Source organism: Acipenser ruthenus, chromosome 20 (assembly GCF_902713425.1).
Source record: "Acipenser ruthenus chromosome 20, fAciRut3.2 maternal haplotype, whole genome shotgun sequence".
In the NCBI taxonomy this organism is placed as follows: Eukaryota; Metazoa; Chordata; class Actinopteri; order Acipenseriformes; family Acipenseridae; genus Acipenser; species Acipenser ruthenus.
This window is the reverse complement of record NC_081208.1, coordinates 12,654,048-12,672,116: the sequence shown is the minus strand read 5'-3', so window position 1 is coordinate 12,672,116 and position 18,069 is coordinate 12,654,048. Positions and strand designations below refer to the sequence as shown.

General features: G+C 57.3%; 1 protein-coding gene across 2 annotated transcripts in view; it reads left to right on the top strand.

The window, feature by feature from the left end:
- The window catches only part of znf384b (zinc finger protein 384 b), a 53,941-nt gene extending 36,666 nt beyond the window's left edge, over nucleotides 1–17,275 (top strand). For both annotated transcript variants that reach the window (XM_034904194.2, XM_034904195.2), the window contains one exon: nucleotides 14,319–17,275. In XM_034904194.2, coding sequence (XP_034760085.2) covers nucleotides 14,319–14,636 — 318 coding nt within the window. In that variant the 3' untranslated portion in view covers nucleotides 14,637–17,275. The remainder of the gene's footprint in view (nucleotides 1–14,318) is intronic.
- The last annotated feature ends 794 nt before the right edge of the window (nucleotides 17,276–18,069 follow it).

Here is an 18,069-nt window from a genome sequence, read left to right as displayed (position 1 = left end):
GACTGGGGCAGAGACGGGTGAGAGACTGGGGCAGAGACAGGGGTGAGAGACAGGGTTGAGAGACGGGTGAGAGACTGGGGCAGAGACGGGTGAGAGACTGGGGCAGAGACAGGGGCAGAGACAGGGGTGAGAGACGGGCAGAGACGGGTGAGAGACTGGGTCAGAGACAGGGGTGACAGACGGGTTAGACGGGTGAGAGACTGGGTCAGAGACAGGGGTGAGAGACAGGGTTGAGAGACGGGTGAGAGACTGGGGCAGAGACGGGTGAGAGACTGGGGCAGAGACAGGGGCAGAGACAGGGGTGAGAGACGGGCAGAGACGGGTGAGAGACTGGGGCAGAGACTGGGGCAGAGACAGGGGTCAGAGACGGGCAGAGACAGGGGTGAGAGACAGGGGCAGAGACGGGTGAGAGACTGTGGCAGACAGGGGTGAGAGACTGGGGCAGAGACTGGGGCAGAGACTGGGGCAGAGACGGGTGAGAGACTGGGGCAGAGACGGGTGAGAGACTGGGGCAGAGACAGGGGTGAGAGACAGAGGCAGAGACGGGTGAGAGACTGGGGCAGAGACTGGGGCAGAGACAGGGGTGAGAGACTGGGGCAGAGACTGGGGCAGAGATAGGGGTGAGAGACTGGGGCAGAGACAGGTTAGAGACTGGGGCAGAGACAGGGGTGAGAGACGGGCAGAGACAGGGGTGAGAGACAGGGCAGAGACAGGGGTGAGAGACGGGCAGAGACAGGGGTGAGAGACTGGGGCAGAGACTGGGGCAGAGACTGGGGCAGAGACGGGTGAGAGACTGGGGCAGTGACAGGGGTGAGAGACAGGGGCAGAGACGGGTGAGAGACTGGGGCAGAGACTGGGGCAGTGACGGGTGAGAGACAGGGGCAGAGACGGGTGAGAGACTGGGGCAGAGACAGGGGCAGAGACGGGTGAGAGACTGTGGCAGAGACAGGGTTGAGAGACAGGGGTGAGAGACGGGCAGAGACGGGTGAGAGACAGGGTTGAGAGACGGGTGAGACAGGGTTGAGAGACGGGTGAGAGACAGGGGTGAGAGACTGGGGCAGAGACGGGTGAGACAGGGGTGAGACAGGGGTGAGAGACAGGGGTGAGAGACGGGTGAGAGACTTGGGCAGAGACAGGGGTGAGAGACAGGGGTGAGAGACGGGTGATATACAGGGTTGAGAGACAGGGGCAAAGACAGGGGTGAGAGACTGGGGCAGAGACAGGGATGAGAGACAGGGGTGAGAGACAGGGGCAGAGACCGGCGAGAGACAGGGGTGAGAGACAGGGGTGAGAGACAGGGTTGAGAGATGGGTGAGAGACAGGGTTGAGAGACGGGTGAGAGACTGGGGCAGAGACAGGGATGAGAGACAGGGGTGAGAGACAGGGGCAGAGACTGGGGCAGAGACAGGGCTGAGACGGGTGAGAGACAGGGGTGAGAGACGGGTGAGAGACTGGGGCAGAGACAGGGGTGAGAGACAGGGGTGAGAGATGGGTGAGAGACTGGGGCAGAGACGGGTGAGAGACAGGGGCAGAGATAGGGGTGAGAGAATGGGGCATAGACAGGTTTGAGAGACGGGTGAGACAGGGGCAGAGACAGGGGTGAGAGACTGGGGCAGAGACAGGGTTGAGAGACGGGTGAGAGACAGGGGTCAGAGACAGGGGTGAGAGACTGGGGCAGAGACAGGGGTGAGAGACTGGGGCAGAGACAGGGGTGAGAGACTGGGGCAGAGACAGGGTTGAGAGACGGGTGAGAGACAGGGGTGAGAGACAGGGGTGAGAGACAGGGGCAGAGACAGGCGTGAGAGACTGGGTCAGAGACAGGGGTGAGAGACGGGGTCAGAGACGGGTGAGAGACATGGTTGAGAGACGGGTGAGAGACATGGTTGAGAGACGGGTGAGATACAGGGTTGAGAGACAGGGGCAGAGACGGGTGAGAGACTGGGGCAGAGACAGGGATGAGAGACAGGGGTGAGAGACAGGGGCAGAGACCGGTGAGAGACAGGGGTGAGAGACAGGGGTGAGAGACAGGGTTGAGAGATGGGTGAGAGACAGGGTTGAGAGACTGGGGCAGAGACAGGGATGAGAGACAGGGGTGAGAGACAGGGGCAGAGACGGGTGAGAGACAGGGGTGAGACGGGTGAGAGACTGGGGCAGAGACAGGGGTGAGAGATGGGTGAGAGACTGGGGCAGAGACAGGGGTGAGAGACTGGGGCATAGACAGGTTTGAGAGATGGGTGATAGACAGGGGCAGAGACAGGGGTGAGAGACTGGGGCAGAGACAGGGGTGAGAGACTGGGGCAGAGACAGGGTTGAGAGACGGGTGAGAGACAGGGGTGAGAGACAGGGGTGAGAGACAGGGGCAGAGACAGGCGTGAGAGAATGGGTCAGAGACAGGGGTGAGAGACAGGGGTGAGAGACAGGGGCAGAGACAGGGTTGAGAGACGGGTGAGAGACAGGGGCAGAGACAGGGGCAGAGACAGGGGTGAGAGACAGGGGCAGAGACGGGTGAGAGACAGGGGCAGAGTCAGGGGCAGAGACAGGGGTGAGAGACTGGGTCAGAGACGGGTGAGAGACAGGGGCAGAGACGGGTGAGAGACAGGGGTGAGAGACAGGGGTGAGAGACAGGGTTGAGAGATGGGTGAGAGACAAGGTTGAGAGACTGGGGCAGAGACAGGGATGAGAGACAGGGGTGAGAGACAGGGGCAGAGACAGGGGTGAGAGACTGGGGCAGAGACAGGGGTGAGAGACTGGGGCAGAGACAGGGTTGAGAGACGGGTGAGAGACAGGGGTGAGAGACAGGGGTGAGAGACAGGGGCAGAGACAGGCGTGAGAGACTAGGTCAGAGACAGGGGTGAGAGACGGGGTCAGAGACGGGTGAGAGACATGGTTGAGAGACGGGTGAGAGACATGGTTGAGAGACGGGTGAGATACAGGGTTGAGAGACAGGGGCAGAGACGGGTGAGAGACTGGGGCAGAGACAGGGATGAGAGACAGGGGTGAGAGACAGGGGCAGAGACCGGTGAGAGACAGGGGTGAGAGACAGGGGTGAGAGACAGGGTTGAGAGATGGGTGAGAGACAGGGTTGAGAGACTGGGGCAGAGACAGGGATGAGAGACAGGGGTGAGAGACAGGGGTGAGAGACAGGGGTGAGAGACAGGGGTGAGAGACAGGGTTGAGAGATGGGTGAGAGACAGGGTTGAGAGACTGGGGCAGAGACAGGGATGAGAGACAGGGGTGAGAGACAGGGGCAGAGACGGGTGAGAGACAGGGGCAGAGACAGGGGTGAGAGACAGGGGTGAGACGGGTGAGAGACTGGGGCAGAGACAGGGGTGAGAGATGGGTGAGAGACTGGGGCAGAGACGGGTGAGAGACAGGGGCAGAGATAGGGGTGAGAGACTGGGGCATAGACAGGTTTGAGAGATGGGTGATAGACAGGGGCAGAGACAGGGGTGAGAGACTGGGGCAGAGACAGGGGTGAGAGACTGGGGCAGAGACAGGGTTGAGAGACGGGTGAGAGACAGGGGTGAGAGACAGGGGCAGAGACAGGCGTGAGAGAATGGGTCAGAGACAGGGGTGAGAGACAGGGGCAGAGACAGGGTTGAGAGACGGGTGAGAGACAGGGGCAGAGACAGGGGTGAGAGACAGGGGCAGAGACGGGTGAGAGACAGGGGCAGAGACAGGGGCAGAGACAGGGGTGAGAGACTGGGTCAGAGACGGGTGAGAGACAGGGGCAGAGACGGGTGAGAGACAGGGGCAGAGACGGGTCAGAGACAGGGTTGAGAGACAGGGGCAGAGACGGGTGAGAGACGGGCAGAGACAGGGGTTAGAGACAGGGGTGAGAGACAGGGTTGAGTGACGGGTGAGAGACTGGGGCAGAGACAGGGGTGAGAGACAGGGGTGAGAGACAGGGTTGAGAGACAGGGGTGAGAGACAGGGGCAGAGACGGGTGAGAGACTGGAGCAGAGACAGGGGTGAGAGACTGGAGCAGAGACAGGGGTGAGAGACGGGTGAGAGACAGGGGCAGAGACAGGGGTGAGACAGGGGCAGAGACAGGGGTGAGAGACTGGGGCAGAGACAGGGGTGAGAGACTGGGGCAGAGACAGGGGTGAGAGACTGGGGTGAGAGACTGGGGCAGAGACGGGTGAGAGACTGGGGCAGAGACGGGTGAGAGACTGGGGCAGAGACAGGGGTGAGAGACGGGTTAGAGATGGGTGAGAGACTGGTGAGAGACTGGTGCAGAGACGGGTGAGAGACTGGGGCAGAGACGGGTGAGAGACTGGGGCAGAGACGGGTGAGAGACTGGGGCAGAGACAGGGCTGAGAGACGGGTTAGAGACAGGGGTGAGAGACTGGGGCAGAGACGGATGAGAGACTGGGGCAGAGACGGGTGAGAGACTGGGGCAGAGACAGGGGTGAGAGACTAGGGTGAGGGACTGGGGCAGAGAGGGGTGAGAGACTGGCAGAGACGGCTGAGAGACAGGGGTGAGAGACTGGGGCAGAGACAGGGGTGAGAGACAGGGGTGAGAGACGGGTGAGAGACTGGGGCAGAGACAGTGGTGAGAGACAGGGGTGAGAGACTGGGGCAGAGACAGGTGAGAGGCTGGGGCAGAGACAGGGGTGAGAGACTGGGGTGAAAGACAGGGGTGAGAGACAGGGGTGAGAGACTGGGGCAGAGACGAGTGAGAGATTGTGGCAGAGACAGGGGTCAGAGACATCGGTGAGAGACAGGGGTGAGAGACTGGGGCAGAGACACGGGTGAGATGGGTAGAGACAGGGGTGAGAGACGGGCAGAGACAGGGGTGAGAGACTGGGGCAGAGACAGGGGTGAGATACTTGTGCAGAGACGGGGTGAGAGATGGTTGATAGACTGTGGCAGAGACAGGTGAGAGACTTGGGCAGAGACAAGGGTGAGAGACAGGGGTGAGAGACTGGTCTGAGAGACTGGGGTGAGAGTCGGGCAGAGAGGAGTGAGAGACTGGGGCAGAGACAGGGGTGAGAGTATGGGGCAGAGACTGGTTAGAGATGGGTTAGATGGGTGAGAGACGGGTGAGAGACTGGGGCAGATACAGGGGTGAGAGACGGGGTGAGAGACAGGGGTGAGAGACGGGTGAGAGACTGGGGCAGAGAGGGGTAAGAGACGGGTGAGCGACTGGGGCAGTGAGGGGTGAGAGACGGGTGAGAGACAGGGGTGAGAGACTGGGGCAGAGACAGGGGTGAGAGACGGGTGAGAGACTGGGGCGAGAGACGGGTGAGAGACGGGCAGAGACAGGGGTGAGAGACGGGCAGAGACGGGTGAGAGACTGGGTGAGAGACAGGGGCAGAGACAGGGGTGAGAGACTGGGGTGAAAGACAGGGGTGAGAGACAGGGGTGAGAGACTGGGGCAGAGACGAGTGAGAGATTGTGGCAGAGACAGGGGTCAGAGACATCGGTGAGAGACAGGGGTGAGAGACTGGGGCAGAGACACGGGTGAGATGGGCAGAGACAGGGGTGAGAGACGGGCAGAGACAGGGGTGAGAGACTGGGGCAGAGACAGGGGTGAGATACTTGTGCAGAGACGGGGTGAGAGATGGTTGATAGACTGTGGCAGAGACGGGTGAGAGACTTGGGCAGAGACAAGGGTGAGAGACAGGGGTGAGAGACTGGTCTGAGAGACTGGGGTGAGAGTCGGGCAGAGAGGAGTGAGAGACTGGGGCAGAGACAGGGGTGAGAGTATGGGGCAGAGACTGGTTAGAGATGGGTTAGATGGGTGAGAGACGGGTGAGAAACTGGGGCAGATACAGGGGTGAGAGACGGGGTGAGAGACGGGTGAGAGACTGGGGCAGAGAGGGGTAAGAGACGGGTGAGCGACTGGGGCAGTGAGGGGTGAGAGACGGGTGAGAGACTGGGGCAGAGACTGGGGCAGAGACAGGGGTGAGAGACGGGCAGAGACGGGTGAGAGACAGGGGTGAGAGACTGGGGCAGAGACAGGGGTGAGAGACAGGGGCAGAGACGGGTGAGAGACGGGCAGAGACAGGGGTGAGAGACAGGGGTGAGACAGGGTTGAGAGACGGGTGAGAGACTGGGGCAGAGACAGGGGTGAGAGACAGGGGTGAGAGACAGGGTTGAGAGACAGGGGTGAGAGACAGGGGCAGAGACGGGTGAGAGACTGGAGCAGAGACAGGGGTGAGAGACTGGAGCAGAGACAGGGGTGAGAGACGGGTGAGAGACAGGGGTGAGAGACGGGCAGAGACAGGGGTGAGAGACAGGGGCAGAGATAGGGGTGAGAGACTGGGGCAGAGACAGGGGTGAGAGACTGGGGCAGAGACAGGGGTGAGAGACTGGGGCAGAGACAGGGGTGAGAGACTGGGGTGAGAGACAGGGTCAGAGACGGGTGAGAGACTGGGGCAGAGACGGGTGAGAGACTGGGGCAGAGACAGGGGTGAGAGACGGGTTAGACGGGTGAGAGACTGGTGAGAGACTGGTGAGAGACTGGGGCAGAGACGGGTGAGAGACTGGGGCAGAGACGGGTGAGAGACTGGGGCAGAGACGGGTGAGAGACGGGTTAGAGACAGGGGTGAGAGACTGGGGCAGAGATGGGTGAGAGACTGGGGCAGAGACAGGGGTGAGAGACGGGTTAGACGGGTTAGAGATGGGTGAGAGACTGGTGAGAGACTGGGGCAGAGACGGGTGAGAGACTGGGGCAGAGACGGGTGAGAGACGGGTTAGAGACAGGGATGAGAGACTGGGGCAGAGACGGGTGAGAGACTGGGGCAGAGACGGGTGAGAGACGGGTTAGAGACAGGGATGAGAGACTGGGGCAGAGACGGGTGAGAGACTGGGGCAGAGACAGGGGTGAGAGACTAGGGTGAGGGACTGGGGCAGAGAGGGGTGAGAGACTGGCAGAGACGGCTGAGAGACAGGGGTGAGAGACTGGGGCAGAGACAGGGGTGAGAGACGGGTGAGAGACTGGGGCAGAGACAGTGGTGAGAGACAGGGGTGAGAGACTGGGGCAGTGAGGGGTGAGAGACGGGTGAGAGACAGGGGTGAGAGACTGGGGCAGAGACAGGGGTGAGAGACGGGTGAGAGACTGGGGCGAGAGACGGGTGAGAGACGGGCAGAGACAGGGGTGAGAGACGGGCAGAGACGGGTGAGAGACTGGGTGAGAGACAGGGGCAGAGACAGGGGTGAGAGACTGGGGTGAAAGACAGGGGTGAGAGACAGGGGTGAGAGACTGGGGCAGAGACGAGTGAGAGATTGTGGCAGAGACAGGGGTCAGAGACATCGGTGAGAGACAGGGGTGAGAGACTGGGGCAGAGACACGGGTGAGATGGGCAGAGACAGGGGTGAGAGACGGGCAGAGACAGGGGTGAGAGACTGGGGCAGAGACAGGGGTGAGATACTTGTGCAGAGACGGGGTGAGAGATGGTTGATAGACTGTGGCAGAGACGGGTGAGAGACTTGGGCAGAGACAAGGGTGAGAGACAGGGGTGAGAGACTGGTCTGAGAGACTGGGGTGAGAGTCGGGCAGAGAGGAGTGAGAGACTGGGGCAGAGACAGGGGTGAGAGTATGGGGCAGAGACTGGTTAGAGATGGGTTAGATGGGTGAGAGACGGGTGAGAAACTGGGGCAGATACAGGGGTGAGAGACGGGGTGAGAGACGGGTGAGAGACTGGGGCAGAGAGGGGTAAGAGACGGGTGAGCGACTGGGGCAGTGAGGGGTGAGAGACGGGTGAGAGACTGGGGCAGAGACTGGGGCAGAGACAGGGGTGAGAGACGGGCAGAGACGGGTGAGAGACAGGGGTGAGAGACTGGGGCAGAGACAGGGGTGAGAGACAGGGGCAGAGACGGGTGAGAGACGGGCAGAGACAGGGGTGAGAGACAGGGGTGAGACAGGGTTGAGAGACGGGTGAGAGACTGGGGCAGAGACAGGGGTGAGAGACAGGGGTGAGAGACAGGGTTGAGAGACAGGGGTGAGAGACAGGGGCAGAGACGGGTGAGAGACTGGAGCAGAGACAGGGGTGAGAGACTGGAGCAGAGACAGGGGTGAGAGACGGGTGAGAGACAGGGGTGAGAGACGGGCAGAGACAGGGGTGAGAGACGGGCAGAGATAGGGGTGAGAGACTGGGGCAGAGACAGGGGTGAGAGACTGGGGCAGAGACAGGGGTGAGAGACTGGGGCAGAGACAGGGGTGAGAGACTGGGGTGAGAGACAGGGTCAGAGACGGGTGAGAGACTGGGGCAGAGACGGGTGAGAGACTGGGGCAGAGACAGGGGTGAGAGACGGGTTAGACGGGTGAGAGACTGGTGAGAGACTGTGGCAGAGACTGGTGAGAGACTGGGGCAGAGACGGGTGAGAGACTGGGGCAGAGACGGGTGAGAGACTGGGGCAGAGACGGGTGAGAGACGGGTTAGAGACAGGGGTGAGAGACTGGGGCAGAGATGGGTGAGAGACTGGGGCAGAGACAGGGGTGAGAGACTGGGGCAGAGATGGGTGAGAGACTGGGGCAGAGACAGGGGTGAGAGACGGGTTAGACGGGTTAGAGATGGGTGAGAGACTGGTGAGAGACTGGGGCAGAGACGGGTGAGAGACTGGGGCAGAGACGGGTGAGAGACGGGTTAGAGACAGGGATGAGAGACTGGGGCAGAGACGGGTGAGAGACTGGGGCAGAGACGGGTGAGAGACGGGTTAGAGACAGGGATGAGAGACTGGGGCAGAGACGGGTGAGAGACTGGGGCAGAGACAGGGGTGAGAGACTAGGGTGAGGGACTGGGGCAGAGAGGGGTGAGAGACTGGCAGAGACGGCTGAGAGACAGGGGTGAGAGACTGGGGCAGAGACAGGGGTGAGAGACGGGTGAGAGACTGGGGCAGAGACAGTGGTGAGAGACAGGGGTGAGAGACTGGGGCAGAGACAGGTGAGAGGCTGGGGCAGAGACATTGGTGAGAGATTGGGGCAGAGACGGGTGAGAGACAGGGGTGAGAGACTGGGGCAGAGACTGGGGTGAGAGACGGGCAGAGACAGGTCAGAGACTGGGTGAGAGACAGGGGTGAGAGACTGGGGCAGAGACAGGGGTGAGAGACTGGGGTGAGAGACGGGTGAGAGACTGGGGCAGAGATGGGTGAGAGACTGCGGCAGAGAGGAGTGAGAGATTGTGGCAGAGACAGGGGTCAGAGACATCGGTGAGAGACAGGGGTGAGAGACTGGGGCAGAGACACGGGTGAGATGGGCAGAGACAGGGGTGAGAGACGGGCAGAGACAGGGGTGAGAGACTGGGGCAGAGACAGGGGTGAGATACTTGTGCAGAGACGGGGTGAGAGATGGTTGATAGACTGTGGCAGAGACGGGTGAGAGACTTGGGCAGAGACAAGGGTGAGAGACAGGGGTGAGAGACTGGTCTGAGAGACTGGGGTGAGAGTCAGGCAGAGAGGAGTGAGAGACTGGGGCAGAGACAGGGGTGAGAGTATGGGGCAGAGACTGATTAGAGATGGGTTAGATGGGTGAGAGACGGGTGAGAGACTGGGGCAGATACAGGGGTGAGAGACGGGGTGAGAGACAGGGGTGAGAGACGGGTGAGAGACTGGGGCAGAGAGGGGTAAGAGACGGGTGAGAGACTGGGGCAGTGAGGGGTGAGAGACGGGTGAGAGACAGGGGTGAGAGACTGGGGCAGAGACAGGGGTGAGAGACAGGTGAGAGACTGGGGCAGAGAGGGGTGAGAGACTGGGGCGAGAGACGGGTGAGAGACGGGCAGAGACAGGGGTGAGAGACGGGCAGAGACGGGTGAGAGACTGGGTGAGAGACGGGTGAGAGACGGGTGAGAGACTGGGGCAGAGACAGGGGTGAGAGACGGGTGAGAGACAGGGGTGAGAGACTGGGGCAGAGACAGGGGTGAGAGACTGGGGCAGAGACAGGGGTGAGAGATGGGTGAGAGACGGGTGAGAGACTGGGGCAGAGATAGGGGTGAGAGACAGGGGTGAGAGACGGGCAGAGACGGGTGAGAGACAGGGGCAGAGACAGGGGTGAGAGACAGGGGTGAGAGACGGGTGAGAGACGGGTGAGAGACAGGGGTGAGAGACATCGGTGAGAGATGGGTGAGAGACTGCGGCAGAGACGAGTGAGAGATTGTGGCAGAGACAGGGGTCAGACACATCGGTGAGAGACGGGTGAGAGACTGTGGCAGAGACACGGGTGATAGACTGGGGCCGAGACAGGGTTGAGATACTTGGGCAGAGACAGGGTGAGAAATGGGTGATAGACTGGGGCAGAGATGGGTGAGAGACTGGGGCAGAGACAAGGGTGAGAGACAGGGGTGAGGGACTGGGGTGAGAGTCGGGCAGAGAGGAGTGAGAGACTGGGGCAGAGACAGGGGTGATAGTATGGGGCAGAGACAGGGGTTAGAGACGGGTTAGATGGGTGAGAGACTGGGGTGAGAGACTGGGGCAGAGACACGGGTGAGAGGCTGGGGCAGAGACAGGGGTGAGAGACTGGGGCAGAGACGGGTGAGAGATTGGGGCAGAGACAGGGGTGAGAGACTAGGGTGAGGGACTGGGGCAGAGAGGGGTGAGAGACTGGCAGAGACGGCTGAGAGACAGGGGTGAGAGACTGGGGCAGAGACAGGGGTGAGAGACGGGTGAGAGACTGGGGCAGAGACAGGGTTGAGAGACTGGGGCAGAGACAGGTGAGAGGCTGGGGCAGAGACAGGGGTGAGAGATTGGGGCAGAGACGGGTGAGAGACAGGGGTGAGAGACTGGGGCAGAGACTGGGGTGAGAGACGGGCAGAGACCGGTCAGAGACTGGGTGAGAGACAGGGGCAGAGACAGGGATGAGAGACGGGTGAGAGACAGGGGTGAGAGACTGGGGCAGAGATGGGTGAGAGACTGCGGCAGAGACGAGTGAGAGATTGTGGCAGAGACAGGGGTCAGAGACATCGGTGAGAGACAGGGGTGAGAGACTGGGGCAGAGACTGCGGCAGAGACTGGGGTGAGAGACGGGCAGAGACGGGTCAGAGACTGGGTGAGAGACAGGGGTGAGAGATTGGGGCAGAGATGGGCGAGAGACTGCGGCAGAGACGAGTGAGAGATTGTGGCAGAGACAGGGGTCAGAGACATCGGTGAGAGACAGGGGTGAGAGACTGGGGCAGAGACACGGGTGAGAGACTGGGGCAGAGACAGGGGTGAGATACTTGGGCAGAGACGGGGTGAGAAATGGGTGATAGCCTGGGGCAGAGACGGGTGAGAGTCTGGGGCAGAGACAAGGGTGAGAGACAGGGTTGAGAGACTGGGGTGAGGGACTGGGGTGAGAGTCGGGCAGAGAGGAGTGAGAGACTGGGGCAGAGACGGGTGAGAGTATGGGGCAGAGACAGGGGTTAGAGACGGGTTAGATGGGTGAAAGACTGGGGTGAGAGACTGGGGCAGAGACACGGGTGAGAGGCTGGGGCAGAGACAGGGGTGAGAGACTGGGGCAGAGACGGGTGAGAGACGGGTGAGAGACGGGTGAGAGACGGGTGAGAGACGGGTGAGAGACTGGGGCAGAGATGGGTGAGAGACGGGCAGAGACTAGGGTGAGAGACGGGTGAGAGATGGGCAGAGACTGGCAGAGACGGCTGAGAGACAGGGGTGAGAGACTGGGGCAGAGTCAGGGGTGAGAGACGGGTGAGAGACTGGGGTGAGAGACAGGGGTGAGAGACTGGGGCAGAGACGGGTGAGAGACTGGGGCAGAGATGGGTGAGAGACTGGGGCAGAGACGGGTGAGAGACTGGGGCAGAGACAGGGGTGAGAGACTGTGGCAGAGACGGGTGAGAGACTGGGGCAGAGACAGGGGTGAGAGACGGGTTAGACGGGTTAGAGATGGGTGATAGACTGGTGAGAGACTGGGGCAGAGACGGGTGAGAGACTGGGGCAGAGACGGGTGAGAGACGGGCAGAGACGGGTGAGAGACTGGGGCAGAGACAGGGGTGAGAGACGGGTGAGAGACTGGGGCAGAGACAGGGGTGAGAGACGGGTGAGAGACTGGGGCAGAGACAGGGGTGAGAGACGGGTGAGAGACTGGGGCAGAGACAGGGGTGAGAGACGGGTGAGAGACTGGGGCAGAGACAGGGGTGAGAGACGGGTGAGAGACTGGGGCAGAGACAGGGGTGATAGACTGGTGAGAGACTGGGGCAGAGACAGGGGTGATAGACTGGTGAGAGACTGGGGCAGAGACGGGTGAGAGACTGGGGCAGAGACGGGTGAGAGACGGGCAGAGACGGGTGAGAGACTGGGGCAGAGACAGGGGTGAGAGACGGGTGAGAGACTGGGGCAGAGACAGGGGTGAGAGACGGGTTAGACGGGTTAGAGATGGGTGATAGACTGGTGAGAGACTGGGGCAGAGACGGGTGAGAGACTGGGGCAGAGACGGGTGAGAGACGGGCAGAGACGGGTGAGAGACTGGGGCAGAGACAGGGGTGAGAGACGGGTGAGAGACTGGGGCAGAGACAGGGGTGAGAGACGGGTGAGAGACTGGGGCAGAGACAGGGGTGAGAGACGGGTGAGAGACTGGGGCAGAGACAGGGGTGAGAGACGGGTGAGAGACTGGGGCAGAGACAGGGGTGAGAGACGGGTGAGAGACTGGGGCAGAGACAGGGGTGAGCGACAGGGGTGAGAGACAGGGGCAGAGACGGGTGAGAGACTGGGGCCGAGACAGGGGTGAGAGACTGGGTTGAGAGACTGGGGCAGAGACGGGTGAGAGACAGGGGTGAGAGACAGGGGTGAGAGACGGGCAGAGAAGGGGGCAGAGACGCGTGAGAGACGGGGGCAGAGACAGGGGTGAGAGACTGGGGCAGAGACGGGGCAGAGACAGGGGCAGAGACGGGGGCAGAGACGGGGCAGAGACAGGGGCAGAGACGGGTGAGAGACTGGGACAGAGACAGGGGTGAGAGACTGGGGTAGAGACGGGGCAGAGACAGGGGCAGAGACGGGGCAGAGACAGGGGCAGAGACGGGGGCAGAGACGGGGGCAGAGACGGGGTGAGAGACGGGGTGAGAGACGGGGTGAGAGACAGGGGCAGAGACGGGTGAGAGACTGGGACAGAGACAGGGGTGAGAGACTGGGGCAGAGACAGGGGCAGAGACGGGGCAGAGACGGGGCAGAGACGGGTGAGAGACTGGGACAGAGACAGGGGTGAGAGACTAGGGCAGAGACAGGGGTGAGATACAGTGGTTAGAGACGGGTGTGAGACAGGGTTTAGACACAGGTGAGAGACTGGGGCAGAGACGGGTGAGAGACAGGGGTGAGAGACGGGGGCAGAGACAGGGTGAGAGACAGGGGTGAGACGTGCAGAGGCAGGGGCAGAAACGGGTGAGAGACTGGGACAGAGACATGGGTAGAGACGGGTGAGAGACTGGGGCAGGCATTAGTGCAGGATTGTTATCGCTCTGGGATGGTGATTTAAGGATTGTTACACTGGGAGGCAGGGTTACACTGGGAGGGAGGGTCAGAGGGATTGTTACACTGGGAGGGATGGTGAGTGAGGGATTGTTACACTGGGAGGGAGGGTGAGTGAGGGATTGTTACACTGGGAGGGAGGGTTACACTCTGAGGGAGGGTGAGAGGGATTGTTACACTGGGAGGGAGGGTGAGAGGGATTGTTACACTGGGAGGGAGGGTGAGAGGGATTGTTTCACTGGGAGGGAGGGTGAGAGGGATGGTTACACTGGGAGGGATGGTGAGTTAGGGATTGTTACACTGGGAGGGAGGGTTACACTGGGCGGGAGGGTGAGTGAGGGATTGTTACACTGGGAGGGATGGTGAGTGAGGGATTCTTACACTGGGAGGGAGGGTTACACTGGGCGGGAGGGTGAGTGAGGGATTGTTACACTGGGAGGGATGGTGAGTGAGGGATTCTTACACTGGGAGGGATTGTTACACTGGGAGGGATGGTGAGTGAGGGATTCTTACACTGGGAGGGAGGGTTACACTGGGAGGGTGGGTGAGAGGGATTGTTACACTGGGAGGGAGGGTGAGAGGGATTGTTACACTGGTAGGGAGGGTTACACTGGGAGGGATGGTGAGTGAGGGATGGTTACACTGGGAGGGAGGGTTATACTGGGAGGGATGGTGAGTGAGGGATGGTTACACTGGGAGGGAGGGTTACACTGGGAGGGATGGTGAGTGAGGGATTGTTACACTGGGAGGGAGGGTTACACTGGGATGGATGGTGAGTGAGGGATTGTTACACTGGGAGGGAGGGTTACACTGGGAGGGAGGGTGAGAGGGATTGTTACACTGTCTGCCGATTGTATTTCACCTGTACTGGGGGTTCCTGGGAGTTCATTGCTATTTCTTTCTTTTGTTTTCTTTTTTTTCAGGAAACGTACCTGATGAAACACATGCGGAAGCACAACCCTGATCCCAGTAACCCAGTGCAGCAAAACCAGTCTGCCCAGTCCAGCAGCTCCCAGCAGCAGCAAGGCTCTCAGAACCAGTCAAACCAACCCCACTACACAAACCAGTCCGAGCCCAACCCAGGCCAGTGCCCCTTTGACCTGCACCAGTACAAACCAGTATCGGCTGCTGAGCTGCAGTACAAACCAGTACAGAACCAGTCAGACCACCAACAACATAAAGACCTGTGTCTGACTGTGTCCACCTCTGCTATCCAAGTGGTGGAGCATTTGAATTCATAAGAGAGGGGAGAGAGAAGAGAGATAGACAGGGAGAGGAGTGAGACGGGGAGGGGAGGAGTGCAGTGGGGAGAGGAGTGAGGAAAGGAGTGAGGTGGGGAGAGGTGGTAAGGCAGTGAACACAGAATTCCACACAAAATCATGATTTTAAAATACTCACGGCTTCAAATGCCATTGAAACAGATTTGTAATCCTTCCATTTGTTTGTAGCCATTATGGATGGTTCCAGTGGGTGTGCTCTAATATTAAGGTATGTTATCATTAGTCAATTGGATAACAAAAAAAGATTTTAAAATGTCAGTATCGCAGCAACTGAATTGGGATTCATTCATAATGTGTGCAAACATGCTAAGCGGTGAGGGAGGGGCTCACAGCACACTTCATACAGCAGAGCGAGCGGTGAGGGAGGGGCTCACAGCACACTTCATACAGCAGAGCGAGCGGTGAGGGAGGGGCTCACAGCACACTTCATACAGCAGAGCGAGCGGTGAGGGAGGGGCTCACAGCACACTTCATACAGCAGAGCGAGCGGTGAGGGAGGGGCTCACAGCACACTTCATACAGCAGAGCGAGCGGTGAGGGAGGGGCTCACAGCACACTTCATACAGCAGAGCGAGCGGTGAGGGAGGGGCTCACAGCACACTTCATACAGCAGAGCGAGCGGTGAGGGAGGGGCTCACAGCACACTTCATACAGCAGAGAGGCTGGGCAGAGGCATGGCATTGGTTTGAAAGGGTGTGTGAGTTGGTATTTACTGAGTCCTTTACTGATCTTTTTCATTGTTATTAGCTGTATATAATATTAGAGCTACTTATTATAACCTCATCACTCTCAACCACAGGGGGTGCCATTTTCTGTGTAATAATTTGTAACCCATTGTATATCATTTGTATAACCTGCTCATTCAAAAGTGATGAGAGGACAGTCTAATATATAGATATCTATTGATTACAGTATGTATGTATGTATGTGTGCATATATATATATATATATATATATATATATATATATATATATATATATATATATATATATATTATATACATGCAGTCACACAGGGGCTTCTCTGTCCAGTGTAGAGTGCTGAATACTGGCACAGAACAAGCAGTGTGGGGCACAATGAAGCAATTAGTTAATAAAAAGCCCTGCCCTAGGGGGCTGTTGACATGGAAGGTGACCATATATACATATATGTCTATATTTGTTTTTATATTGATATTTTTTTAATTGCTTTATTGTGCTCCACATTGCGTGTTCTGTGCTAGTAACCCAGGAGCAGCAATGAAAAGCCTTCAAACTGCAGTCACATCCTTCCTGCCCCTTTACCTTTCTGTGATGTTCCTACTCGGGTAGAGGAGAGCAGCTTCACACACAGTAACACACAGCACCGGAGTCACTGCTGTTAGACCTGTTAGAATGATTGCAGACATGTGAAACGAGCTCCTGGTCCCAGTGCACAGGTGTTAGGCCTCTCAGAATGATTGCAGACATGTGAAACAAGCTCCTGGTCCCAGTGCACAGGTGTTACATCACTGCTGTTGGATCTCTCAGAATGATTGCAGACATGTGAAACAAGCTCCTGGTCCCATTGCACAGGTGTTAGGCCTCTCAGAATGATTGCAGACATGTGAAACAAGCTCCTGGTCCCAGTGCACTGCTGTTAGGCCTCTCAGAATGATTGCAGACATGTGAAACGAGCTCCTGGTCCCAGTGCACAGGCCTTACATCACTGCTGTTAAACATCTCAGAATGATTGCAGACATGTGAAACAAGCTCCTGGTCCCAGTGCACTGCTGTTAGGCCTCTCAGAATGATTGCAGACATGTGAAACAAGCTCCTGGTCCCAGTGCACTGCTGTTAGGCCTCTCAGAATGATTGCAGACATGTGAAACGAGCTCCTGGTCCCAGTGCACAGGCCTTACATCACTGCTGTTAGACCTCAGAATGATTGCAGACATGTGAAACGAGCTCCTGGTCCCAGTGCAAAGGCATTGCATCACTGCTGTTAGACCTCTCAGAATGATTGCAGACATGTGAAACGAGCTCCTGGTCCCAGTGCACAGGTGTTACATCACTGCTGTCTGTACAGGAAGCGCAATAAGTTGTTTGTAAGGAAGGAGTCCGCTTTTTAAACACGGCTCACTGTCACTGGGGAAGAAAAAACAAAAAGGCTTGTTATATATTTTAATTGTTTAAGGATTTCCATCAATTTTTTAAAAAATTTGTTTTATTTGTATAGTGTAATGTGTGTTTTTTTTTTTGCCTTCATAAATGCAACCACCAGTTGCTTAATAATAATAATAATAATAATAATAATAATAATAATAATAATAATAATAATAATAATAATATTTTTCTCTTGTAAAATACAATAAATAAAATTATAATAAAAGTTTACAATTTATAAAACAAAAGGGAATTCATTTCTAGCCTGGACACAAATCAACAGCATGTTTATTATTATTATTATTATTATTATTATTGTTTCATCATCATTGCTATTGTTCTATCTACTGTCTATAGAGTTGATTGTTAAGCTATCCTGCATAGACTTTTCAAAATTAAATACAGAAAAATTAAATACAGAAAAAATAACAGTGTTCTTGTTTAAAAAAATACATAATAAACAATTAAAAAGCAAATCTGTGTTAGATTGTGTTGTGTTATTTCTGTCAGTTTGATTTGGGAGGTAAGTAAATGATAATGTATTGTACCATAAACCTTAAAAGGGACATTAAAGTAATAACAATAATATTAATGTATGAAATGTAACCATTACTGCATGGGTGTTTACCTCCTAAAGATACCCAAACCTGAATAGATACGCTGCTGGGCAAAAGTCTTAGACATGTTGCATTTTTCTACTCTGATGCACTATGAGCATCACAGTTTAATCAAAGCCTCCACTAGTGTTTTCTACTATTATAACAACCTTGACTTGCATAAAGAAGGAAAAACATTGAGTGAAATAGCTTGCATCACTCGATTTTCAAGGTGTGGTATCCAAAGCATAATCAACAAGGACACAGAAACATCATTTGTAATTGACAAACCCAGGACTGGAAGACCCAAAAAGCTGTCTAACAGGGATGAGCAATACTTGAAGATAATATCCTTAAGGAATAGAAAGAAGACAAGCGTTGAATCTGATTCAAGCATTCAAAATCCTAAAAGGTATAGACAATGTTGACCCAGGGGACTTTTTTTGACCTGAAAAAAGAAACAAGGACCAGTGGTCACAAATGGAGATTAGGGGGCTCCCGAGTGGCGCATCCAGTAAAAGCACTCGCTAGAGTGCAGGATGCGCTCTATAGCCTGGACATCGCGAGTTCGAGTCCAGGCTATTCCACAGCCGACCGTGGACGGGAGTTCCCAGAGGGCGGCGCTCAATTGGCCGAGCGTCGCCCGGGGGGAGGGAGGGTTAGGTCGGCCAGGG